At 40.8% G+C, this 27,163-nt stretch overlaps 1 protein-coding gene across 9 annotated transcripts in view; it reads left to right on the plus strand.

The window, feature by feature from the left end:
* The window catches only part of mark2b (MAP/microtubule affinity-regulating kinase 2b), a 55,786-nt gene that overhangs the window by 25,720 nt on the left and 2,903 nt on the right, over positions 1–27,163 (plus strand). The window contains exons 4-20 of one of the 9 annotated variants that reach the window (XM_067580133.1): positions 49–97; positions 394–459; positions 1,082–1,152; positions 1,664–1,720; positions 3,409–3,645; positions 5,746–5,865; positions 6,746–6,848; positions 7,192–7,304; positions 7,681–7,755; positions 8,050–8,107; positions 8,760–8,911; positions 10,306–10,400; positions 14,097–14,240; positions 19,243–19,509; positions 22,598–22,624; positions 25,660–25,695; positions 26,465–26,574. In XM_067580133.1, the coding sequence (XP_067436234.1) occupies positions 49–97; positions 394–459; positions 1,082–1,152; positions 1,664–1,720; positions 3,409–3,645; positions 5,746–5,865; positions 6,746–6,848; positions 7,192–7,304; positions 7,681–7,755; positions 8,050–8,107; positions 8,760–8,911; positions 10,306–10,400; positions 14,097–14,240; positions 19,243–19,509; positions 22,598–22,624; positions 25,660–25,695; positions 26,465–26,574 (1,780 nt within the window). Of the gene's footprint in view, positions 1–48; positions 98–393; positions 460–1,081; positions 1,153–1,663; positions 1,721–3,408; positions 3,646–5,745; positions 5,866–6,745; positions 6,849–7,191; positions 7,305–7,680; positions 7,756–8,049; positions 8,108–8,759; positions 8,912–10,305; positions 10,401–14,096; positions 14,241–19,242; positions 19,510–22,597; positions 22,625–25,656; positions 25,696–26,464; positions 26,575–27,163 lie in introns of all 9 variants that reach the window. The other 8 variants (XM_067580138.1, XM_067580134.1, XM_067580139.1 and 5 more) reach the window with 8 other exon arrangements.

The following is a 27,163-nucleotide window of genomic DNA, read 5'->3' on the forward strand; positions in this document are numbered from 1 at the left end:
CACCACCCTGCATCTGATACAACACTCTGTGTGGCTTGTTTCTCTCAGCTCTTCCGGGAGGTGAGGATCATGAAGATGTTGAATCACCCCAACATAGGTGAGTCACACTGAAACGCCAGTTTCGACTCTGTTGTCGCTCACTGAGAGCCAGACTTAATTGGTATTTCAAGGTCGTGTATTTAAGCCAAATGATAATAATGCCTCTGCTTTCTCTTCTATCTCTTTATTTTTACTTTCACTCTTACCGTTCTGGCGTTTTCTTGCCAAATTCTTATTTCTCCTCCCTTTCCTTTCCTCCTTGCTCCCTTTTTCTGTCTCTTGCCCAATCTCCCTTCACTTTGCTCTGTCCTCCCCTCCAACCCTCTGTCTTTGCTTTTCTTTCTCCACCTCCAGTCAAGCTCTTTGAGGTGATAGAGACAGAGAAGACTTTGTACCTGGTAATGGAGTACGCTAGTGGAGGTAAGTGTGTTTCACTGTGAAATCATTCCCCCTGAGGCTTGGCACTCCGTATGTTCCCAACCAACAAAAAATGCTACTTGCCCTCTTAATGTATAACCTCTGCAGTCTCTTATAAACAATTTTTCAATAGGGTTGTTAGTAGGAATATCTTGTTTTTTTATTTTATTTATTTATAATTTGCTTCCTGACCATTTCTATCGTGTCTGTGTTGAAAATTATTGGCTCTGTCAATGTAAAAAAAATAGCCCACAATACCCACATTCCTATTAATCCCTCTCTAGTACTCTGAGGCACTCAAATACCCTGAAATAGACACATACAAAAGGGAGAATTGTGTGATAGTAAGTCTGTTACACTGTTAATAGTTTAACAGTGCAGTATTGATTACCTTCAAAACATGACAATGAATAAAAGACTTTCAGTCTTGTTTTGACTGTTGAACATTAAAATGATGACAACATTAAAATGATCTCAAGTTTATCTCAAGTTTTCCATAATCTGACTTTAAAAGGACAGTGTTTAGTTCAATGTCCCATTGACCCAATACTCTGTGACTTTGAGGACAACAAGTATCAGATTCCAACACTAAATCTGCTCTCCTCTTCTTTCTCTCGTCTCCCAGGAGAGGTCTTTGATTACTTGGTGGCCCATGGCAGGATGAAGGAGAAAGAAGCCCGTGCCAAATTCAGACAGGTGTGTGTGTGTGTGTGTGTGTGTGCATGCAAGTATGTGTTGTGTATGTAGGTAGGTGTTGTGTGTATGTGTTAAGGTATGTTGGAATTAGATTAAAAGTGTATTGCTTATTCCCAAGTGTATGTCTTTGGTGTCATGGTGACAGCCTTTGTTTACTTATTTAATTGATGTTTCAAGTTATTTCACTTCATTTATTAATCAATTACATAATTTAGTTTGGTGGTGCTTTGACAATAAACTGTCAGTTGTTGAAATACAGCTTTAATAACAGAAAATCATGCATCTTGTATTAATGTTCCTTATCATTGATAATAAAGTGTGAGTAATTCAGGAAATTGCATAAATTTTGCATCTCTAGTATGTCCCAATGGTTGCTTCCTGATAACATTATGAAGTGTTCTCAGTAACAATTACGCTTTGTCTAACTATTTCAACCCCGTCCATCTTGTCATCTTTTCTCTCTCTCTCTCTCTCCCTGTTTTTCTCACTCCCTCACGTTCTCATTCTCCAGATTGTGTCAGCGGTGCAGTATTGCCATCAGAAGTGTATAGTACACAGAGACCTCAAGGTGAGAACACACACACACACACTACTGAATTACATTGAGTGTGAAAGCACAACAGCAAGCTCTCTCTCTCTCTCTGTCTACATTAATCTTCATATGATTTTTTGAGATGAAATCCCGCCCCCATGAATAGACGACCCGGAGGTTAATCACAAAGATGATATAATGCCCCTCTTCTAGTGCTGGGGCTTCAACACACATACCCGTGCATCCACAGACACACACACTGTTTGTGCCTGTATCGCGTTTATAGTCTCCTATCAGATCATTCGCTCCTTCTGTCTCTTCATTTGTTTATCTTCAAGTCTATGATTCACATTAGTTAGAGCCAAAAATGTAACACACACACACACACAGAGACACACAGATTTAATGGTTCCAGGTCATTTTGGTTCATAGTATTATGCAGAGTTGTAAATCCTCTTATTGTGCCAGCAGGCAGACCTGTAGACAAGACATTATCATGATTACTGTTAGAGTAACCACACTCTCATTTCAAAGTTGTTTTTCTCCAATGATGGTTATTTTTGGCATTTTAATAAACATTTTCAATGATTTGACCAAGATCATAAAGCATTTTCTGTACTTGTAGTAGATAATGATGGTTGCCATTTACAAAAATAGACAGCATAGGAAATAAAAGGTTTCTGGAGGACAGACAGTACTCATTATTGTAATGCGTACCATCCTGCACATTATACTAATCACTCCTGATCTGTGGGTTGTAATGTAAAATCCGACACAAGCTTAACTGTAGTAGGTCCTACACTGCAAGAGTGCATTTTGATGAGCCTGCATTTCACAGCGAGACTAAAATTACTCTGTTTGGGTCCCAAGATGAAAAACCCAGTGTGTAACTGCAGCCATGTTTCAGATGAGGTTTATACTTCTGTTATACATATTGATGCATAGTTTTCCTTGAAAGTGAATGAACCAGACAACATTAAAGAGTTAAATTTTGAGTTTCAGCCAATTTAGAGTTAATATTGATTTGCTATAGATAATTAAATATGCCGGCCAAAAATGAAAAGCCAGCATTCATTTATTTCTTAGGTCAGAGCCTAGGGATGATGTCAGTGTTGTATTTCATGTGCACACACACAAACACACAGAAACTGCAGAGTATTCAGAGCAAATGAAAAGGAGAGCGCACCTGTTGCTAGGCAACCCCAGCCTCCTTGCTCACTGGCTCACTTCAGGCTTAAGAATACACACACACACGCACACGCACACACACACACACACACACACACACACACACACACACACACAGAGGAATAAACTGTGGTAGCTCTTTTTGCCCATTGTGCTCTATTTGTAGGTCCTTGGCCATGACTGCAAACCCCCCTCTCTCACCTAGCAAGTTTTTTCCCCAGAAAACGATGTTTGAAACTAATGTCTATAACAATGTGGAATATGTGGTCTCATAACAACTAATTTGCATGTCAGAGAAAATCTTTGTTACAGTGAGGCTACATCCACACTAATATGTCTTCGTTTTAAAATACATAAATTGTGCTACGTTTACGCCTAGCGTCCACACTACTCTGACATTTTGATTATATTAATAATCTTTCATTTTCTACATATTTTTCTTCTGGTTTCCCACCACATCCTCCTGCGCTCTACATCATAATTATGTCTTTCTTTCTGTCTCTTTCCTCTCTCTCCCACACTCTGTCTGTCTGCAGGCGGAGAACCTGCTGCTGGATGCAGACATGAACATCAAGATAGCGGACTTTGGCTTCAGTAATGAGTTTACTCTGGGGAACAAGCTGGACACGTTCTGTGGCTCCCCACCCTACGCTGCCCCGGAGCTCTTCCAGGGCAAGAAGTACGATGGGCCTGAGGTGGACGTCTGGAGCCTGGGGGTGATCCTCTACACACTGGTCAGCGGCTCGCTGCCCTTCGATGGACAGAATCTCAAGGTCAGGAAGAGGAGACAGTGTGTGTTTGTGTTTTTCTGTGTATGGGTGTGTGTGTGTGTTTACATGCGTATCTGTAAGCGGATGCCTGTATTCCGTGGGTGGTTGTAGTATTTGTCATGCTGGTTTCAGTTCCTCCTGCTGTACAGATTGCAGAAATTAAACTCAAGAAAGAGTAAGTGATGTTTGATGTGCCAAGTATTTCGTTTTAAATGGGGATTTTTGTGGTGTGATGCACCAAACGGGCATCAAAGCCTGTTACTTTTTCAGTTCAAACAAAAGAGATTTAATGCTTTCTGTGAACTATAGTTATTCACAATTATTCACACCACCTATCACACTGTGCATCCAGTCAGTACCCACATGACTCACTCTGGAAGTGCAGACACATTTTTGGTGGGCGTTATGACATTGAATGTGATGATATTTACATGCCTGTGAAACACCATTTAGGCTTATTGAGTATGCCTTTGCACTAGTTCCTGCTGTGTGGAGTTTTGTTAAACACCTACATTACTGCTCTTACTATTTATTTAACAGATAGGAGCTTCAGTATCTTCTGATTTCACTCACTGTAATAAAATAAGTTAAAAATATTCAACTTTATATTTACATCAGTGTTTCTGTTCAGCAGAAATTTTACATTTTTGTTAAACCTAACACTGTTAGACTCATTTTTGCAATTTGATAGGCTTTTGATTTGCATGATTTTGCAAATCTATCACTATATGCATTTTTATCTCAATATCTGAATAAATTATAATTGATAAGATCCCTCTAGTGGGATGAACAATATTGAGAAGGTTAATAAGTTCAGTAACACTATTAAAATGTGATATGTGTATAAAGGCCAAAGAAGTAGATTACAAATGTTGTAATGTGATGTCGATTGTGCCTGGTGATTGACAGTGCTTTTCTTAATAAATACATGATCTTGCATGAATCATATCTCATATAGATTGAATTAAAGCTGGAAACAATCAAGTATCAACATCATTAAAATACCAGGAAGTGTATGAAAATTGTGTTTTGCTAATATCAACCTTATACTACGCTGCTGTTGAGTTTGAATTGTAGACTGTTGGTCACCAGTTAGTAGATTGTGTGAATGTTTTACCTCTATCACTCATTTCCTCATCATCATTTTGGGGTATAAGAGCAGCCAATCTCAGAACCCATCAGCTATCTGTCTGATGACGATTTACCTTCTGGAGGTAGCGGCCAACATTTCAGGGGTTCCAGTGTAGCCAGCAGATATCTGGATAACAGGGCCAAGACCACCTCCTCTGTGTGCCTATTTTTGGGCTAGTACTCGTTCCCTTTGTTGGTTGGGTTGGTTACGTTTAGGCATGAGGAGTGAAATTGGTTAGGGTTAGGGTAAGATTATCAGGGTAAGCCAATCAGAGGCAGAGTAGGGTGGGTCATGACTTTGCCATCCTAGGAAAAAACATATCACCTTCACCATTTACCAGTTGTTGTTTACTGTCCAATCAGCAACTTAAGACAGTCCAGACAACATTTTGGCAAATCTCTATAAACAGATAAATGCAGATACATTTTAAAAAAGCTAAATCATCATCAGATAATTGCTGATGGGTTCTGAGATTGTATTTCAGCCAATGTGTTCTGCCTCTTTTGCTCTCAACACGGACTCTTTACCTGTAGGCAACCAAAGCCCACTCAAATGTGATTGGTCAATACTACTCCGACTACAAACGGACTACAAATGTAAACCAAAATGCTTCCGGCACCATAATCTTTTCCTGTTGCCTGCAGATTCTGCATTCATATGCAGATATCTGTAGAGATTAAAGAGCAGCTTGGAGAACATAAGCCACATCACATTGAACTAGAGATACTTTAGTAACTGAATACAGATGAGACAGACTTTTAAAAAATCAGTTCAAAACTTTGTCTGCATTGGTATTTGCACATATTCACAAACTAAAAATGTATCAAATAATGGTTGTCAAGCCTATCATTATTAAACGGGGTTTAGTAAGCTTTTGTGAAAACAGGAACATGTTATTAGGAGTTTGCAACCCTTTGACAGAACCTAAAGATGTCTGCTGTTGACTTTCCATGCCCTTTGTCCTTCTCCAGGAACTGAGAGAGCGTGTGCTGCGTGGCAAATACAGGATTCCCTTCTACATGTCCACCGACTGTGAGAACTTGCTCAAGAAGTTCCTCATCCTGAACCCCTCCAAAAGAGGCAGCCTCGAGGTACACACATGAATTGACATACACACACAAGATCCAAACAGGACACCCAAATTGCTTGAGAGGCACACACAAGAGGAACACAATATCTTAAATACATTATAGTCAGCTGGTGTTAGAAAAACTAACTGTATACACAGACTTTACCATCTATATGTGAGTTTGTAGCTGAAGTGTTAAGTGCTTTCTAAAGGCGTAGTAAAGACTTGTTAGTTTGGGATTTATGAGTTACTAAATTTGGTTGCACTAAAGGTAGTCAGGTATTACTCAGAAGGATATAAATCTGCTGCGGAGTTACATGTGTCATTTGACTTTGAGTTCTATTCAGTCTTCGTTTTGGATTAATAACATACTGTAATTGTTGCTTAGGCAAGTCTCTACATGACCTGTTAAATGTCATGGCAGCCTTGTAAAATTACAGAAAGACTACTCAAGCTTTAGTGTTACAATCCAGTCCTGCAACTGTTTAATTTACAACTTTGTTAAAGATTGTATATAATCCACATTTCTGAGCAGCCAACAGAGTAATATTCAAATGTTCTGTGATCACTCCAGATGAATCAGTGTAGCCAAGTCTTAAATATAGACACCCTAGTTTACTTCTTAGGGAAGATTCATTTGCATATTGAAGATAAAATACACCTGCCTATGAGAAAAATCTGATTCATTGTCAGGATTCATTGATTGAACAGATTAATAACGTGGGATTAATTAATCGTGCATGTGTTTAGCTGACCTCTGTGTTGCCAACTTGTCTTCTCACTCTTTCCCCTCTCCTCTCCTCTTCTCTCAACCTCTCCTCCTTCCTCCTCTTCTTTTTTTGCCCCATTATCTTTTTGACATCTCATGTCTCCCTGTATCCGTCTGTTTGACTTGCTCCCAGCAGCAGATAATGAGGGACCGGTGGATGAATGTGGGCTACGAGGAGGAGGAACTCAAACCCTACATCGAACCACAACCAGATTATAAGGATCCCAGGAGGACAGGTAGGCACGAAACACTCAAAAATGATAAATCTATTTCTTTCTTTACCCACACACAGACACACGGCAGTACAGATGTTCTTTTTTCCAGTTACACTAGGGTGGGAAATTAACTTTTTAAAATATGAACATCTACCAGCTACTGACAGATAAATGTTCAAATTCACCAGCTGCTCAATAGTAAATCATTATTTTGTGTCTGAAATCTACCAGCCACTTTCATATTTTACCAGCATTTGGCTGGTGCCCTGCCTTACACACTAGGATAATTTATCTTATGGAGAATTATGGACCTACAGTAAGTTCACCACTCTAATTATAAACTGGGTTCGCTGTGTGTGTGCAGACATCATGCTGCAGATGGGATTCTCTCAGGAGGAAATCCAGGACTCACTGGTGAACCAGAAGTACAATGATGTGATGGCTGCATACCTGCTACTGGACTATAGGAACTCTGAGGTACTCTCTTTTACACAACACAAATTTTACTCCACAATACCATAGTATGAGCACCATCTTAGCACCATGCTAGTTATCACTGGTGTGTCGAATGAACCAGCTCTTGTGAGTTCATCATAATATACAGGAAAATTTAGTCCTTTTTATTTTGCATTTAAGACATCAAACATATAATTTGCTGTCATCTTTCAATTCAACCTTATTTATTATTGCTCAAAACATTTCAGTATTATCATAACAGTACCATGTAAGAAGCACTATTTTTAGTCTGTAGTGTTTGTTTTTACCCACAACACAGTCTCTCTGTAGCTCCTGTCGACGCACACGTTCTGATCTGTGGTTTTTCTTCTTCCCTTTCATTTTTCTTTCTTGACAGCTGGATGAAGGTTGCATCAAGCCCCGGCCAGGAAGTGATGTAAGCAACATAAACGCCCCCTCCCAGTCTCACAAGGTACAATGAGAACACAGACTGCTATCACATAATGCGGCCAACTCCAGCCGGGTCCACTGGCAGAGTCCTTACTACATCCTCCCCAAAAAAACCACACAAAAATTGTAGACCTGCATACATGTGAACAACATCAACCATTGCCGTATCCGGATTCTTGAATCCAGTAGTTTCAAGTGTGAATGGTGCTATAAATCAATAGTGGCTCTGCTCACATACTCACATCCCAATGTGTGTGTAAACACTCTGACACATACAAACCCAGGCTGACCTCTGTGTCCATCTCACCTCTCAAAGGTACAGCGCAGTGTGTCGTCCAACCAGAAGCCTCAGAACCGCAGAGCTACTGACCAGGGTGAGTCTGGCGTGTATGGGAGGGGGGGGGGGCGAAACGGTTGTGTTAGAGAGGGTTATGAGATGGAAAGTTGGAAGAAGACAGGCAAGGATTAGAGTGGGATGGTCATTTGTCAGGATTTCTTCAGGGATGGAAACACAGCGCCAACAAGTCCTGCAAAATTGAATCGTCCTTGAAGCCACCCCAAAGCAGGTGTAGAAAATAATAGAATAAAAATTCAAGGACTTTGAACCCTGTGAATAGGGTCCTAAAATTTTTAAATTTCAATATGAAATTTTTACAAAAGTTTAATTTTTCAATATGAATCTGAGCAAGCAGGGAGTGGGTCAGATTCATATTGAAAAATTAAACTTTTTAGTTATTTTAAATGTTTTCTCATTGTCTTTTTAAAGACCTACATGTATTCTGTAGACACTTGTAGAGAGGTGTTGTGTGTGTGTGTGAAAGAAGACGAGAAGAGGATGGTGTGAGGACAGGATTGCTCTTAGTTCGAGGGTCAGTAGAGCAGATTGATTGAAGGGAGGAGAGCGTGAAACTGTTAGAATAGAGTGATGACAAGAAACATCAAATGAGATGAAGCAGCAGATCAAAGGTCAAAGGTTTGAGCACAGTGATCGATAGTCTATCTGATGAATTCTCTCTGTTTCTTTAGGCTCCTCCTACTCTAAGAGGGGGGGCCAAGGAGACAACCGGACTGCAGTGGAGGATTCTGGGAGGAAGGGTTCATCAGGCAGCTCCACTACCAAGGTGCCAGCCAGCCCTCTGGTCTCATCCGACCGCAAGAAGAGCGCCACGCCCTCCACCGTGAGCCCAAACACCCACACTGTTTACGTGACACTTTTAGCATTTAGGTTTGAAGTATTTATCAAGAACAAAATAAAACAAGTGTATCAGTTATATGACCACATATAGACACTCACGGATGAGCACATTGTCACACACAGATCCACATAGACAAAATAATTACTCACTGTGGTTCCAGTGAATAAACAACTTTCCCAAATGTGAGGGGATAGAGGAGCACATCTGTCTGGAAAAGTCTAGAAGAATTCAAAAACTGACGTGTACTTGGAAAGTCATTGTTGCTCCTCAGTGTCAGCTAGTGTCAGCCATATTTTATCTCACGCTATGGTCCAAAGACCAAAACAAATGCTAGTTACTAATTAAACAATTTAAAGTGGCCATATAACTGATGGTGGTCAATCATGTTCAAGGTTTTTGCCAGGTGATCACTACACCATCTGTTTCGATTTTCAGTCATCATCTTTGTCCTGTTTTACAACTGCTTTATAGTTACGTGATTTTATTTTATCAACTATTTGATTGATGTAGCGTAGGAGCATTAGTGTTACTCTTGTACATACCTCAATTATTGTCACATTATTGCTAAGTTTTGAGGCAAAAATACTATATTTTATTTTGTCATTGTCAGCCAACAATCAATATTTAAAAAAAAAAAAAAAGATGAAAATATGTTGCCTGACAGTGTTGGATGTGTCTAATCCTGTGAAATTGTTTCTTTAGTGTTCTCTGACACTTCCCATATGACAACTACCAACAAATGTTTTATGAGTAGAAAACGAATCTTTCAAGATTTAGAATGGATTTGAAAAGTATTTCCTGGTGTTTAGTGTCAGCCTCCTTTATACCCCTACACTGGTGTTTTTCCTCTAAGTTTGCCTGATAAGAGCTCTTCTCAGGGCTGTGCGGGTGTGTACAGATTGTTAGTTTTGTAGCACCTGCTAGCATGTGACAACTTGGACCTTTATCATTTTTATTAGTAGATGTCACTACCACTCCTGTGATTCTCGTAAGTCCGAGTAAAACTAACGGGGGCTAACGAGGCAGAGAAACTGAAAACACCCATGTGAGAGTGTGAGGCCTTTAAATGACAACTCAAGGACACTGAGGCAAACATAAAATGATTTCGTAATCGTGTAACGGTGGGGTCAATTTTCACAAGTTTCAGAAGAACAAGTTTGATCAGGATAATTTTGGTGAAGATTGAATTAATTTTAGGTAACTGATGCTACTCATCCTTACTAGTCAGTCAGCTTGCTCAAGGTCTCGTTTCTTTCTTTTCTAATTTCTCTCCTCCGTCCACCACATTGATCTCTCGCTGTCTTTAGCTGTGTCTTCTTTCTTAATAATTTCTATCTCTCTAACATGTGTCTTATTTTCTTCTTCTTGCCCTTCAGAATAGCATCCTGTCCACCGGCACTGGTCGCAGTCGGAACTCTCCTCTGACTGAGAGAGCTACGCTGGGCCAGGGCATCCAGAACGGCAAGGACAGGTACACAAACACAAACACATTAATACATAATCACAAAAGATTGAAGTGTTCAAATACACACGGGCAAGTACCCCCACATACGATCATTCTCGCACACACACTGTTTCTCTCTCGTCATTGGCAACCCATGTAGTTGCTGTCAGGTTGCTCCCTCACTAACAGACACATAATACAAACACACTCACCATGGTTTGTGAATGAAGCAGACCCACAGCTGTCTCAGTGACTGAATCCCAGACCTTGGCTGGTACTCTCCAGAGCTCTGCCAGCTGGCTCAGGGAGGCCCACAGCCTTCCCCCAGGGCGGGGTGAGCCCTCCTGGACAAGGAACTCAGGCTCTCCTGGGAATTTAGGCCAAACCTCCAGTAGATTACAGATTACCCGAGATGGTCTGATGGAGGCCTGCCAGTCAGAGCAGAGGCAGGATTCGATGGGCACGCAAACCCACATCAGCACAAGCAGGTTGACATGCTGACACACGACCTCATTCATTCTTCAAACTCTTAGCCTTCTTTCTATTATTTTCCTTTGATAAAAATTTTCTCTTGCAATGACTTCCCCAATATTACAGTGATACCAAACATATCGTTTTTTTCCCAAAGTCAAATCAAGGGTAGACTGGTAGAGTTTTAGCAGATGCAAAGGTAAAAGATGGGAAAAGTAATCTTACAGCAATAAACAGCAAAAAGCAGGAGTTCTGTTCTTTTTTAAATAAAATTAGATAAATTCTGTAAATTTACCTTGATTTAGCCCTAAGTTCCTTTCTTTCTCTGTATTCTATCATCAGATGGGGATGTTGTAGGGTGTCATATTCCCTCAATTCCCCCCTTCCTCATTTTTATCTGCCTTTAATTCATCCTTCCAGTTCTCCTTTCTCCCTCAAAACCACAAAACAATTCTATTTGTGGACAAAAAGGTGTTTTGTCCACTGTGGAGTTGCTTGATTGTGGACCTTTTATCTTTATTTTAAGGCTTTAAAAACATACCTTCAGACATAATTTTAGCTGTCCATTGAAGTCAACGGTGTTGCGAATTTCTTTGATGTCGTCCGGTGCTGAATCCATCTCATACATATCCATACATACAGTATAAGTGCACGCTCACCACTCATGCTTAACCAGCCATATGCTTAATGTGCCTTCTCATAAGCATTAAACATGATGCCAAACCATAATCCCTACTATGATGCAGTGTTCATTGACATTACTGCTTTATTACTTGTTCATGTATCAGTCTCAAATGACTCCTTTGCTCCCAACACAAAGTCTTACTGACAAAATGATAAAAATGATTCATTTATTCCCTCTGCAGATGAAACACTGCACGGGGACAATGTGGTCATTTGAGACAGCATTGCTTTTTTAGTACTGTGGGTCTTTTAGCCATGGAAGGCTCTGCTAACTTAGCGGTTGTCATCTGCTTTGATTATAAAGTTACTTTTTTTGATCATCATTAATGCTTTGAAGTTTGGGCTTTTATACTTGTTACACCCCCTCCCCTTCCCCCTCCCATCCCCAATTATTTTTTTTACTTTCTGCCCTTTCCTAATTTCCTCCGTTTGGTCCTCTTTTATCTCCGTCTGAGCTCTTGTCCCTCTGCAACTTAGGTCACTCACTTTTTCTTGGCACCTCCTTTCTTTTCTTTTTCCAGCTTCCTTTTTTCCTCCTTGTCTTTATATTAATCTTTTTTCTCTTTTCTTTCTTTTTCTCCCCACTCTCTCGAAGGAGATTAGTAAGACTTGTGATGGAATATTAACTCTTAGTGGCACTGTATGGTCCCTGTACTTGCCTCTTAATAGGCTTACACATACACAGAAATATCTACACACACTGAGGCCATACACATACAATTGCATTGACACACGCACAAGCTTAAACATACATGTCACACATGCTCCAACTCTTGCCACACACTGGGTTGTCCAGTGAACGCTGTTATTTTTCCATCACTAGCTGCGCTAATCCCTGTCAGAAAGAGTGTGTGTGTGTTTCTCTCAGCTATGTGTTTGTTTTCTGTGTAATAAGCAGCTGTTTGGTTGACCTCTGTAAATGTCCCCCCCTGTCTCTCTCTCTCTCTCTCATTTCTCATTCCTCTGCTCTCTCTTGAGCTATCTCTCTCCCTCTCTGTCTCTCTCTCTCTCTCTCTCTCGTACCACTCTCCCCTGTCTCTCACCGTGTGTGTTTCTAAGTGTGGGTAAAGTCAAGTTAGAGCTGTCAGTAATGTGCGGAGCTTTGTAGCCCGTAGCAACCTTGCTGATTAGCAGAGAATTCAGGAAGTAGCCAGTGTTGTTTTGCTTAAGTAATTCTCTAAAATGTCCTTTGTTTCAGATACAGTGAAGGTTGTGTACAATACAAAAGCACCAAAAGATTTGGGAGAAGGGAAAGTTTAGCACTTGACAGGCTGAAGTCAGCAGACAAGTCAGACCTATAAAACTGCAAACTCAGAGGTCAGAGTGGTCATCACATAACAGGACAGTGAAAACAGCTTTATGTGCTGCCAAACATCTGCTTACCTACATGGAAGAAACTCAGCACCTTACCTGCCTATTGTTAAAAGAATACAAGCTAATTGGTGTTAATGTAGATTTAATTTGTCATGTAGGGATGCAACTAATGATTATCATTATTGATTCATCTGCAGCTCATTTTTCTCAATCAATTAATCTTATATTAGTCTACAGAATATCTAGAAATAGCGAAACATTTCCCCCATAGTGAAATCTTTAAATTGCTTATTCTATCTGGCCAACTGCTGCCATAGAAGACAAAGAAGACATTTCATAAGCCAAAACCAGAGTGTCTAGAATGCTGTCTTGAATTAATAAATCTACACCTAATCGTTTTTGGTTATATCCTTCTCAGGAGGTCAAACAGGTGCATTGGCAAGATTTGTGAAAGCTGAAGAATCATCAAGTAGTCCTATGGGCACTGTTTTAATAAAAAGTGTGAAGGGGATTTGCTTAAAAAGGCAGTTGGATATTTTATAGTACTCATGTCATTGTTTTTTTTCCTCGATATGTAGGCCTGCTATAGAGGCAGATTAGCTCACCAGTAAAAAGGTTTCCTGTTTTCTTTTTCATTTTATGTGTTGAAGTTTTTTTTTTTTTGCTTTATGTAATTCTGTTATCTTGGTAACCTGACTTTGCCCATAAAATGTGTCTGTGTGTTTTCAATCTTCCCAATCGAATAGAGAGTGTGTTGAAGTTGGTCTTTTGTGCTCTGCCGTTTGTGTCGGTTAGATTTTACATCAAAAGATAAAAGCACAAGGACACAGTCAGGCTTTAATTGTGGTTTGTGAGTCTTTCATAAAACATGATGAAGCAATGTTAGCAGCAAAAAAGACCAACTTTTCTTCTTGCTTTTATATGTGCTCTGTGTTTCCTCTTTGTGTGTCTACTTCCTCTGTTCTTCCTCCTGTCTCTCTCTTCTCTCCCTCCTTCCTCCCCTTCCCCTCCCCCCTTACTGTGTTTGATAAGTGCTGCTTCTAACCATGCTCCACCTCACCTCCCTGCCCACCCACACACAAACCCCGCCCGCTGTGTGTCCTGTATGTTTGACTGTGTGACGTTTTGGTGTGTTTGTCCTGCATTGGTATGTTTGTGGGTGCGTGTGTGTGTGTGTGTGTGTGTGTGTGTGTGTGTGTGTGTGTCTGTCGGGCGGGGCACTCCTCCTGTTCCTCCTCCCCTCCTCCCTCCCAGCCTAAACACTCCGGGCTCCCGCGCCTCCACTGCCTCGGCCGCTGCCGTCCTCTCCTCCTCCTCCTCCTCGCGTCCCCGCCACCACAAGTCCCTGTCTTCCTCCAATCATCCATGCCCCTCTGACCTGCACGCACCAAGGCCCAGGCAAGTCTCTCACTCACTCACACTCAGACAGACACACGCCCACAGCTCCCTCAGCCCCTTTCAGCACACACCACTTAACTCAACGCAGATCATCATCTTTCCCCAAAGAACCCGATGGATAAAGAGGAGAATGGATGAAGTGATTTGTTGGCACTGAAACCTTCCATCACTGCTAGATTAATGGACGAGAACCAACTTTTTGGGGGAAAAAAAACAGCTCTTTGATTGATTGACCTTTTTTTCACAGTGACAAAATCTGGCACACAGCAGTGAACTGGTAGCCAATATTTCCCCGCCAAATTTGTGAAATTGATCAAATAGGTGAAGCTTTTCCCCCAAGAGTTGTTGTATTCATTAAATATGTGCTGCTCTGTATGCCAACAGCCACCACACACACACACTCACACACACACACACACACGCAGACAGTGAGCAAAGCGTTTGTTTCCTAACTTCACCAACTGCTGCATCTCATTCATTGTTTTACATTTTACACCCTTATGGTTTGTAAATGTCTTTTAATCAACTAGAATAAATTATTACATTATTTAATATATATATATATATATATATTTTTAAATGCACTAACAAAGTTGAAAAAAGGCTTATATTTGCTGACACACTACAGAGAGATTAGACACATTAGTGTCATTTGAATGGAGTTTAGATTTGCACACAGTTAAAATCTACTGTAAAACTCCAGACCAGTTCCTTGATGATTATGATTTTTTTTCCTCATAGCAAGTCAGAACCAGGAAACAAAGTAGTGTCGCAGCAAACCATGTGTCTCTGTGACTACATGACAGGAAATAGTTTGTTGTGGTGTGAATTTCCTGAACAATGAGGGGTTTTTTATATATATATATATGTGTGTATATATATAAATATTTACCCACATATATTCACCACTATAACATCATCACAGTGTGATGTCCAACATTTTAAGAAACCCACTATCATAGACTCATCAGTTACTTAGCAACAGCCAGGAAGTAGATTGTGGAGCTCAGAAATGTGCATTGGCAAGCACTGAATGTTCAGATGTTGACATACCTTGTCTTTGGCCAATCAGTCAGTTTCAAACCTCACATTACCTACTAGACCATAACTGAACAAAGCCAGAGCTTGAGAACAAGAAGAGCAGGTTTTTCACTGCACTGTTCCTCTGACAGACCAGAGGTGTGTTTTTCTTTTTCCTGGCAGGAAACACAAAAAAAACAAACAAAAAAAAGCAGACACATTCGAAGTTGAAGAAGAGACATTAATGGACCAGCAGGGATTGTTTCTGTAGTTGGGGTCTTAACAGCTTATAAACTAGTTTCCTGTTTGAGCTTGGCTACTGACTTGCTTGATTACAAGGTGCACTGAATGTCTGCCTTCAAGAGAGAAGGAATCAAATTAGTTAAACAAGTTGAACAAGCTGACATTTCCTAAAAACCGACTGTTGACTATACAAGGTAAAGGTGTTACATATTGTTGTCTTAGGAGTTTTCAGTTACCTAAAGGTTATGGGAAGATTAAAACCTTTAAAGTGCCAAGAAATGTCAATTGAGTTGGCACAGACACAGTGTAAACAGACTCGCTTTGGTAAGTATAGCTTAGAAGTCAAATGACGGACATTGTAATTATGGTGGAAGTGATATCAGAGGAAAATAATCACACCATTCAGCATTGAAACTAAACCATGTTGTTTTCAAGCTGTTCTGAGTGTTACAGCTGACCGACTCTGACACAAACACGTGTGGTGCCTTCATGAGACCATGTTTTTGTTTTTGTTTGAAACAGGGAAACTAATGTACAGAGCAGATCTATACAATGTCACAAAATGCTCCATTTCAGTTTGACAAACTAAATTCACATCTTCACATTCAGCAATTACACAAGATCAAAAAAAATATCCCCAAATTGCAAAAACAACTGGACAGATTTGAACATCAGATTGATCCATAAACTTGCGTCTTTGAGCTTCACTAGCCTGCCTAGTCTACCTGTGCTGGTAGACTGCAGGTAAGTGACATACAATCTGTGAAATGTTTATGAGAAAAGAATGACATTAAAAATGCAGCTGCTCTGGGGAGAACCGGACAAAATGCAGATGTAATAGTTTTGTTGATGCATGTTTCTGTGAATATGTATTTGCATGCTCTGTAGAGATATTTGAATTTTGTCCTCCATCAGTTTTTGTGTTTGTTTACGAAGGATTTTCCCTGGCTGGTAGAAATTAATTACAGTTCTCTGTTTTTAACCAGGAAGTACAGTCACTATAAGGTTTTTACACCAAGTGTTTATAAATGCTCTCTCATATAGCCTCAATCTGCTACGTAAACCCATCCTGGATATGAAGTTGCCAGGGAAAACCCTCCCTGTCTCCATCTATTAACTGCTAAATGTGTGGTTGATGAATGAAATGGACGATTGCCCTGACTGAAATGTCTCAGTGGTCATCCGTGTGACGTTGCTCTCTGTTTCCTTGGTTTTTGTGTTGCTTTGTTGGCTAGCTTCGCGCAGCTTGCTTAAGACATTGTCTGTTTCAAGGGCTACTTTGATATTTTGAGTTTTAGTCACTTTTCCTCGCATTTGTCACAATATAGGGTTAAAATGTTATCTCTCTCAGTTACCTTAAATACTGTCTGAGGCTGAACTGATATGTCATTTTCACAGACAGGGCCACCCACCCCCTCTTGTGACACTTGTCTAGTGGAAAAAACCAGGAAACAAATGTCAGACTAAATTTCCAGTCGAGCAAATGTCAAGGTGGCCCTCTGGCTGTATGTGGTTTTGTCTGCTCTATGTTGAAGTCTTGTTCTGTTGCATGCGTCGTTCAGCAGTGAGCTTGGGCCGTTCAGAACCTGGTTGGGAACGCTGGAGAGAAGGTACCGCTTCAATACGTAGACTGTACCCTGAGTGAGGAATAGGCACCTTTTTTCAGCACATAGTCCCATCCATTCCTATTTTATCCAGCTGTCCCCAGATACCCTTACTGCATGAGTGTTCATGTACTATAGTCAACCAGGCAAAGATTCACTTTGGTAGCTCCACATTTGTGTAATGTGTAGGCAATCAAGTGTGCAAGAAAATCCTTCATCTGCACCATAAAACCACATCAACCTGCATCCACCTCATGCCACATCGTAGGCTACAACCAGACTCATCTCCTAAGTGGCTGCCAAAAATTTTAATTTTGTGAACAGCTGTAACAACTTGTGAACCAGCTGTTGGGGTTTTAAAAAGGCAACTGTGTGGCCTGTTATCAAGACAAGAGCAGGTCTGTTTTTTGTTTAATTTCCTTTTTTCCTACAAATCTGTGACAATGGGAGTGTTTGCATATGTTGAAACCAATTGGAAAAGCTACCCTCTCCTAGCAATATGTAGTTTCATCTTCATAACTATAATAGTTCACACTCGTCCCCACTACTCTGCCTGATCAAGCCTTTCTTCCCTTGCATCTGTATCCATAGATGAGCTCTGTTTGTGTGTGTGTGTGTGTGTGTGTGTGTGTGTGTGTGTGTGTGTGTGTGTGTGTGTGTGTGTGTGTTAATCCATAGCGGACAACTTGAACATATCCACATACACTGGAAGCTTGACTGAAATGCCTCCTTTATTTTTTCTCTTGCATTTGCAGGCAGGTGCAAATGCAAGAGACCATCACTCCCCGCTACCACAGACCCGCTATACCAGCAAGTCTGGTCACTCATGCAGGCAACACTGTTTCTCTCTTAATACAACACTTGCGGACCTTTTTTATAATCAATAGGCCGCGTTGATTCGCGACTCCATGACCAGTTTAAGCACGCAGAGTTATGTTTCGAGTGAACTTGTGTAATAAGCCTTTAAAAGTAAAAAATAAAAAGCTTCAGCTTGAGGCAGTTGTAACAAAGTGGATAAACACGTTCCAGGTCATGTCCCTTCTGCTAGTTTATGTGGTTTGCCAAAGATAAAAACCAAATGCTGTAACGTTCAGCTTCAGCGCAGCAGAGATACTATTGTGAAGGGATCAGGAATGGTAGAACCTTACGTTTGAACACAATTCATATAACTGACCACACAACAAGTCTAAAATGTGTAAGAGAATTTGAGTAAGCAACTGAGAGAAAGTCTGGTAATCACAGTCTCATATTTTATCTTGCGATTACAACGCTGACAGCCCACATTACAGTAAACATATCCCGCACCTGCAATGTTTAAGTTCTCATTCGGAGTCCCAGTCCCGTAGCAACCCTCTTCGGTAGATTGCACGTGTGTATTAATGTCTTTGTTCATTCTACTTTGTGTATTTATTGCACTCTGTGTGTGCACACTTTATGTTTGTGCTTTTGCCATTTCTGTTTGTTGTGTCATCTGCTGCAGGTGTGCTAGTGCCTCGTTCTGCCATGGAAGATGCACGTCCAATGAATAGTTGTAGTGTTTTTGTCTGTGTGTGTGTGTGTCTGTGTGAGAGAGAGAGCTGGAAGTTTGTGATGCTTTGCCCTTTGGCGGAGGCTAAGAGGATTAACTGTGTGTGTGTGTGTGTCACTAACCTGATGTGGCCCTAAATATTGACTTGGCTGACTAGAGGGATTATATGAAACATCAGGGCAAGCAGACTTTGAACAGACATAGATACTTGTATGACCTAACACTGAAGGGTAAGTAACACATCAGAAGGAAGTGGTTTTCTTTTAGGGTTTTTCTAACTGTATGTTCCTCTTGCACCCACCCCCCCACTCCCATCCTCTTTTCTTCTTTTAATTTCTTGATGTCTCTTCTCTCTTGCCACATTACCCCCTTTTTTTTCTTCTCTCAATGCTTTCTCGTGTCTCGTCTCTCATCTCCATCACTCTGAATTCTTCTTCCTTCTTCATTTGCACCTCTTCTTCTCTGCTTTGTTTCTTATCACACCTTCCAACCTCTTATTCCTCCCCAATCTATTCACACCTCTTTCCTTCTCTCTCTTTGTATCACCTTTTCTTTACCATTCCTCCCTCCATTGTCCTCCTTTCTTTCTTCCCACCCTCATTTACAGCGCACCACCTCAGCGGGCACCCGGTGCCTCCCCATCTGCCCACAACATCAGCAGCGCTGCCGTGACAGACCGTACCAACTTCTCCCGAGGGGTGGGCATCCGCAGCACGTTCCACGCAGGCCAGCAGCGAGGTGCCCGGGACCAGCAGGGCTCCGCCTACCCTGGCGGGCCCGCGTCCCCGTCACTGTCACATGGCAACAGCCAGGCCCGGAGGACACATGGCGCCACAGGGATTTTCAGCAAGTTCACATCAAAGTTTGTACGCAGGTGAGTGCTGGAAAAGAGAGGTGAGAGCATGGGAAAATGAGAAGAGTGAAAGAAGAACACACTCAGTGGATGAGAAAAATAGCATTAGAGGTAAACGTGTGGTTACAGTGTTGGACTGAGAGCAGATAGAGGAAGTAGTAAACAGGAAGGACAAGAGAAGACGTGTCAGAAGAAGACACAGACGTTAGCAGGTTAGAGATACAGTAACAGTAAATGTGTAGCAGTTGTAACTGTTCTATTTATTATGCAGCTAGCTTGTAGCTCAAGTACCATTTGAAGGTTTTTCTGAGTATTGAGGTTTTAGCTTGGACCGAAAATGACTAGGTTTACATTACAAGTCATTTCATGTGCTCAGTTCCTCTCAGGAACGACCTACTGTATGTCCATGTCAACCGTTGGTTTCAGAGTATTTCTTTAAAGGGGCTGGTCTCATCTCTTCCCTATCACTAAACTCTTGCTGATCTGTAACTCTGCTCAGAGTAGAAAGGGAGAGGAAGGGAACAGCTGTGTCTTCTCTATAATTTTGTTTGGTGCAGTGGTGACTGAGGAGTAATTTTGGTTTTGGTTCCACGTCTGGCCCAGTTTTCATCTCACTCCTCCAGTGCAGGTTGCAGCAGTAAAACTGCTCTCATGGGTACCTGGTTGTAATGGAAGCTAAACTCGTTTTATTTATATTGGTTTTATTTTCTCTGTAATTGGAGTTAGTTTTCAAGCTTTGATCCATCTCTGCTGTACATGTAGTGAGGAGAAGAAGGAGTGCATTGTGGTTTTAAAGAGGGAAAGTAATGGACAAAAGAGAAAAGCTAGACAGACTAACATAGTATGTATGTCTTTGACGTCAGTGTTAAGCGACAATGAGAAAAGGGCATAGATAGATATCAACATGATAATTTGGCCTTTGACAAATTAATATTGGCATTAGTTTTTACTAATGTAGCACCAATTTAATAATAAATATATAACTGTAAGATTTACAGTTTAAAATGTTTAAAATAATTTTTATGAAAAATAAATTCTGAATGTGTGTTTTAATGATGAAGGGAAAAGTTTGGCATTATTTTGTATTTTTCTTAAACCCATAAAGAGATCAACACTGCATTAGTTGCTTGTCAATACATTGACTGTCCTTTGCTGTCTGTGGCACTCAGCCATAAGTTCATTAATTTCTACTCAGTCTTAAAAAGCTTGTCACAGATCATTCTTAAAAAAAAGGCTCAGTAATGTCCTAAAACAGCAGGGTACTGTAGTTTTTAGCAAACATTACTCAAACAGGAGTAAATAGCGCATTTGTTAGGGACTGTTTTCAGCAGGACGGTATATGTGGGATTGACTCAAAATAAACTACTATAAATAAATAAAGGCACATGTCACCCAGTGCAACAGTGTGGCTTATGTGTTTTTAATTGACAACAATGAACAACAACGACTACTGCACTGAGGAATAAGATATATTAGGCTTTGGCTACACAAACAATTCTTGTTATATATACAGTTTATTGTTGATTCAGGTCTTTTTGTGGGATTTGTTTACAATAAAAATACAGAATATCACCTGAACAAATAGTCAGTGTCAAATCATGTGTTGAAGACTGTATGCAGTCAGAATGAGAAGGAAGAAATGGTGAGGAGAGAGCGGAGGAGTGCGCCAGGCTGACTGGCATATTATTATCCAAGGCTGCAGCCAGATAGACTGAGGAAGTGGAGAGGAAGTGAATGAACAGGACTGAAAAAGGAAAGGCCAATAGAGCAGCAAAGGAATGAGAAAGTGAGAGAGCAGGTGAGATTTTCTCCGGTGTCACCAACCAGCGCTGGGGGTTCATTATGAACAGAAGTGTTGAAAAATGTGTAAGAAAGGGACCAAAAGAAAGAAATAATGAGTGTACGGTGTTATTTTGGGGGATGTTGTGAGCTTGAAAGAGAAATTGAGAATGATCAAGTGCTTGCCTACATGTGGGGTGTTGGTGTACTGTGTGTGTGTGTGTGTGTGTGTGTGTGTGTGTGTGTGTGTGTGTGTGTGTGTGTGGAGGAAGGAGGCGGTGGAGGTACAAGCACAGCCACTCTCCAGGCCTCCCACTCAGAGATACTGTAGCTCCGTGGCGACAGTAGCCATGGTTACACCGGAGATATCACTTTTCCCTCAACTATAAATACCGCTAGTGGGGACACCTTGACACACATGCACACACACACACACACATTTACTAACTTGGTGTTGCTGGTAGGAAGTAGAGGTGGTGGAGACAGAGAGATTGTGTTGCATTTGTACAGTTTGACTAAACACACACACACACACACACACACACACACAGAAGTTGTGTGTTTTATTAACATATCATATAACCTCACCACAGCACTTTCCTGCTTAGTCTGGAGAGTGATGTTTCTCTGTCCTTCAAACACATTGGTGTGTTTGCTTGTGTGTGTGTGTGTGTGTGCGTGTATGTGTGTGAAGGAGATTAAGTTTCTCAATGTGTGTTGAAGATTAAGTTATTGCTTAACCTGTGCTTTTTCATTTGAAATGTGTCTTTGTGTGTGTAAAGGAGATGCTTTCTCTCTCTCTCTCTCTCTCTCTCTCTCTCTCTTTTTTTTTTTTAATAAAATGTTATCACATTTGAACTTTTCACCTCACAAACGCTTCTTTTCAGGATCAGCCAGGACTGCTCTGTATGTGGAGGAGCGCTCCATTTCATGTTGGGAGGGGTGGGGGGGGGGGTGACTGTGTTCAGACGGGGTCTCTTTATGGAATTTTCCCACAGAGCCCATTAAATCCCTCCAAAGTGCATTTAATGAAGTCTGTTCACACATTCACGTCAATAATTCCCACATTTAAACACATTCACAATGCAGGGACACTGATTTACTTTTTGTTTTATTGTTCACTTTTGTTTGTTTTTTTTATGTTAGTTGTGCTTGCTGCTTCAATCCCTAGTGAGCCTGGTTCATGTTTTTTTGTTTTTTTTCCTGACAGTTTGCTTTAAGGTTTGCTATTGAGAGGGCAGCTTGTCTTTTACAGGAAAGTCACAAATATATACGTTTTATACATACGTTTTTTTCTCTTTCTTTCTTTATCCCTCTTTTGTTTTTGTAGAAATCTCTCGTTCAGGTTTCCGAGAAGGTAGGCAACATCCCCAACGTTAAATATAACCCCTTGACATATATCCGTATATCTCTTCTTCATATATATTTTACATATATATATATATATATATTTCCTCCCCTTTTGGTGTTTTGTGCAGCTTTTTGTTGAAATCTTCCCTTGTGCCTTGAGCCTTATCTTTTCTCCTCCTTTTTTTTCTGTGGTTGGCCCCTTTTTTGAGCCTTCTGGTTTTGAGTGCCGTGTTTTGGCCCATTTTTATTTCTTTTTTTTTATTTTTATTTTTTTTTTACTAACTACCCCCTCACCCACCCACTCACTCACTTAACTCACTCACTCATCATCATGCGGCACAATAACACCTCACCCCTCTTTCACTCCGTCCCTCCATCGTTCCTCCCATCTACCTCTCCCTCATCCTCATCCCCTCCTTTTCCATTTATTTACCAGGTAGAGTGTGTGTGTGAGCTCATATCTCCCCCCTTAGCGTTCTAGATTTAGGTCTAGTCTTAATGGCGCAATAGATCAAACTCCTCCCTTCCTGCTCTTAACTCTTTCCCTCTCTTAGCCTGAGATGCAGGTAATTTTGTCCCTCTGCTCCAAATCTTTGAGATAATGGTACAAAAATGTTAAATCCCATACTAATGTAAACATTTTCATGACAGAAAAGAGACACAGGGTAGGAGAAATTGCTTTTTAAGGTGTTGATAGTGTCCAGGGACTGTTTAATGTTGCTAACCATTACCCAACCTAACGCCACTTGCCAAACCCTCCAAACCATCACTCATCTCACCTTTCTGCTTTCATACTGGAATTTTCATTAGCCATAGAAGACCGGAGTTGTGATTTTAGTTTCTGCTGCTGCTCCCACTGGGAAAACAGTTGTAATAATAAGTCTCTGGCTGTAGTTGGTAGTTGTGGACGGAGGTAGAGAGGAGGAGAGGACCCAGGAGGGACGGGGCTGCAGTGTTTCTCAAGCTGCATTCTTTTCTGGAGGCTGCACTCTTCCTTTCTTTCATCGCTCTCTTCTCACTCTGGCACTGGCTCTCTAACAGCAGCAAGCAACAGAACTGGATGGCTTTGACCTACTCTGGCTGTAAAAGACCTTTTTTATGCTGTGGACACACACACTGAGGTCACTTCATGCACGTATATATGTATATTCACACTGACACAGGACTTACATAAAACACATTTCTCCATGTTCATGTAGATATTTGCACTTTATCACATCACATCCCACTTTTAGCATCACATGCTAGACATATGTTGATACATTTTACATTTGTGTATGTTCACACTGGAATACACATTTCACAAACATGTCTCACAAACATACACACACACTCCTACCTTTTGCCACAAAGCAGTGTGTTGTCTGCTTTTTACCAGCAGGTAGAGCAATTTTCCTGCTTAAGCTGGACCATTGCTCCACCTGGTGGTCAGAACGTGTAATACTTTTTTTTATCACAGCATTATGGTGAACTACTTTTTGAACTAATTTTTCTGTACAAGTAACAATAGCTGTGGTCTATATAAAGATTATTATATATAGTATTTATATGTATAAATATGGGGCATCTTGATTATTATAGATAAGTATATTAATAGATTAGTTACATACCATATGAATCATATGTAGTGAAAGTGTTGAACAACCTGACAAGTGACTCTGGTATTCATTTCAAAGTCCTTTGTTCCCTGTTGATGTCACAGTGCCCCTCCTCTGGTAGCCATTTTGCATCCCTCCATGTTGGGCTAAATCATACCGAGCATGCAAAATGGCACAAGTGATTTAATTTTGCATTGTTCACTAGTTTACCTCTATAATTTTAGATATCCTTGTTTTACTTTTTTTTCCCCCACTTCTCCCACTTGCCATTTGTCATGTACTATATATTTTTTTAACCATGTTTCTATTGCAGGAGGTATTTTACATGATGTTTTAAATTATTTTTTAATGGGGCAAAACAGGATTGATGTCTTTTCCCACAATCAAATGAATTTAAGACCATAAACTGCTGAATTTTGTTGTGTGTGTGTCACTTTCCTTCCATCGTCTGCATGTGTTTTGCTGTTTGTCCGTCTTTGTTCCTCTCTGTTTGTTTTTGCTTTTCTCCTTTTTTGAGTTTTTGTGTGTATTCAGTCATGTTTACTGGTATGAGAGTGGATATTTATATATATGTGTGTTTGTTATATAGGCTATAGTTTAAAGTGTTGTTTTTAGGGAATGTGTGTGTTTTAAAGAGCCTGTGTGTAGGTTCAGTGTTACTAATAAAGGTTTTAACGCAGCAGTGGGATCATTAATGCTCCTAACCTCCTTTAGCCACAGGACCCGCACTCACCGTGCCGACCATTCTGTTCCAAACCATTCCATCCTGGTCCAAAGCGTTCCATCTCACATTTTGTTTCCCAACATTCCATTTTGTTGGAATTCATTCCATTTCAAGCCGTTCCATTCTGTTCAAACCATTCCATTCCTGCTTCAAATTGTTCATTTTCACATTCTGTTCCCAACATTCCATTTTGTTGCATTCCAATCTGTTCTAACTGGTTGGAAATGTTTTAATTCTGGTCTAAACTGCTCCATTACTACTCAGCTTTAAGCAGCTCATTTTATAAACCGCTCCAACCTGTTCCTTTTCAATTCAGGCAATTCAATCCCATTCCAAACTGTCTCATCCGTCATCCTGTTTTTCACTCAGCTTTTCACCCAACTGACCAGTCATGACATGTGCTCAGTGGGGGAGTAGAGATAAAAGTGGTTGCACAGAGTGGACTGTCATTTAGACCTGGAGCAGCTGCTTGTAGCAATGCATTGTGGGCTGTGTAGTCCTTAGCTGGTTCTTGGATCAAATCAAAGCGTCCTCTTTAAAGTTGGAGTGGAATTTGATATTTGGCATCAAGGCTGGATGTGGTTGGATTGGAACTGTCAGGCAGGCATGGCGAGCAGCGTGCCTGTGTTGAGCCGGCTGATTTACTTTCTGTTTTAAGAGTCAAACTGTTGCCCGTTAGCCCCCAAAAAGACTAAACTTGTGTTGATTTTTCTCGAGGAGTCCGTATGAGGGAGAGGGTCGGGATGAGGGGAGCAGGTGAGATACAGAACAGACCGGAAAAAAAAAAAACCCCGCAAACCCTATAAAAGCCCAGACTCTACCAAAACCGCCTGCCAATCAGTAGACTGGAGTCAATCAGTAGATGATCTCTGAGCTTGTTGTGAATGGCTGGGAGAGGGGGGGGGGCGAGCTGGGATGTAATTGGTTGGTGATGGTGATATAAGAGCTTAACCAATCAGGGGACGGGAGATTAGCAGTGAATGATAGCATCCCAGATTGCAAGAGTGCTGGTGTAGAGGTTGACCTGCATGACGGTGTGCGCGTGTGTGCGTGTGTGAGGGGAAATCAAATCCATTACCCAAGTGTGTGTTTGTGTGCAAGTACACATGAAACTTCCTGTATAACACGCACACACACAGACATAAATCTACACACATTTATGTAACCTGAGACAAGGAAACACACACAAACACACACAGGGGTATTTAAATTTTTTTGCTTTTTGTCTTCATTCATTCATTTCCACGACCTCATCATCTCCCTCTTCCTCTCAATCCTCCCTGTCCATTTCTCCCTCCTCCTCCTCCTCCGACTGCCTTCTTTGTCTCTACTTTTTAAATAATTCTCTCAATTCTTACACTTTTCCTCCTTTTCTCTCTGCTCATTTCTTCCTCCCTCTTTTCCTTAATTCTCCCCACCTTTCTTGTCCCTATTTTTTTCCTCTTCCTGCCCTCTTCTTTCCTTTTTACCCACTTTTCTTTCTTCCTCCTCTTGTTCTCCTCCACCCTCCCATCCCTCCATCCAGGTCCATGCTGAGCAGTACGGTGGACAAGTCGGAGAAGACATCCGGCGGTGTTCTCTCCTCTTCTTCCAACAACGATGAGAACAACTCCTCACCAGGATCTGGTAACACTGGTACGTCGGGTTTGATGATCATTTTAAAATCTTGTAAATAGTTGAATAAACAGAGTCAACAAGTTATAAAATCAGAGTTTCCCCAATATTCCACAGTCTCAAAATGGCCTTTCACAGCTTCAGTTGAGAGTAGTACTAAAATAATCATGGATTAATTTCTCAGCACTTAAGTTCTTAGTATACAATTTTAAAGATAAGTACAGCTGAGTATCGTCTGCACAAAAGTGTAAATATATACAGTCAAAATAGTGAATTAAAAGGCCCAAAAGCAGCATGTAGCTATAAAATGAAATGGGGCCAAGAACAGATCCTTGAGGCACTCCACAGTTCAGATGATCAGTTAATCAACTCATCCATGGACAGAAATATAACTGACAGTCTTCTGCCCTTTATCGGGTTAATGGTTTTGGACATTAACCCACACCAGGATACAAAAGTCAGGATATCTGCGTCTGTTTCAATTTTGATCAATTGTTTTAAATCTGTCTGTTAAAAGTCTTCAACTTTATGGAATTGCAGTACTCATTCACTAGACTCCAGAGGTTAATTCATCTTAAATGCTCTCTAGTTGCAGAGAGAACATTCAGTC

This window comes from Thunnus thynnus, chromosome 22 (genome assembly GCF_963924715.1).
Source record: "Thunnus thynnus chromosome 22, fThuThy2.1, whole genome shotgun sequence".
Lineage (NCBI taxonomy): Eukaryota > Metazoa > Chordata > Actinopteri > Scombriformes > Scombridae > Thunnus > Thunnus thynnus.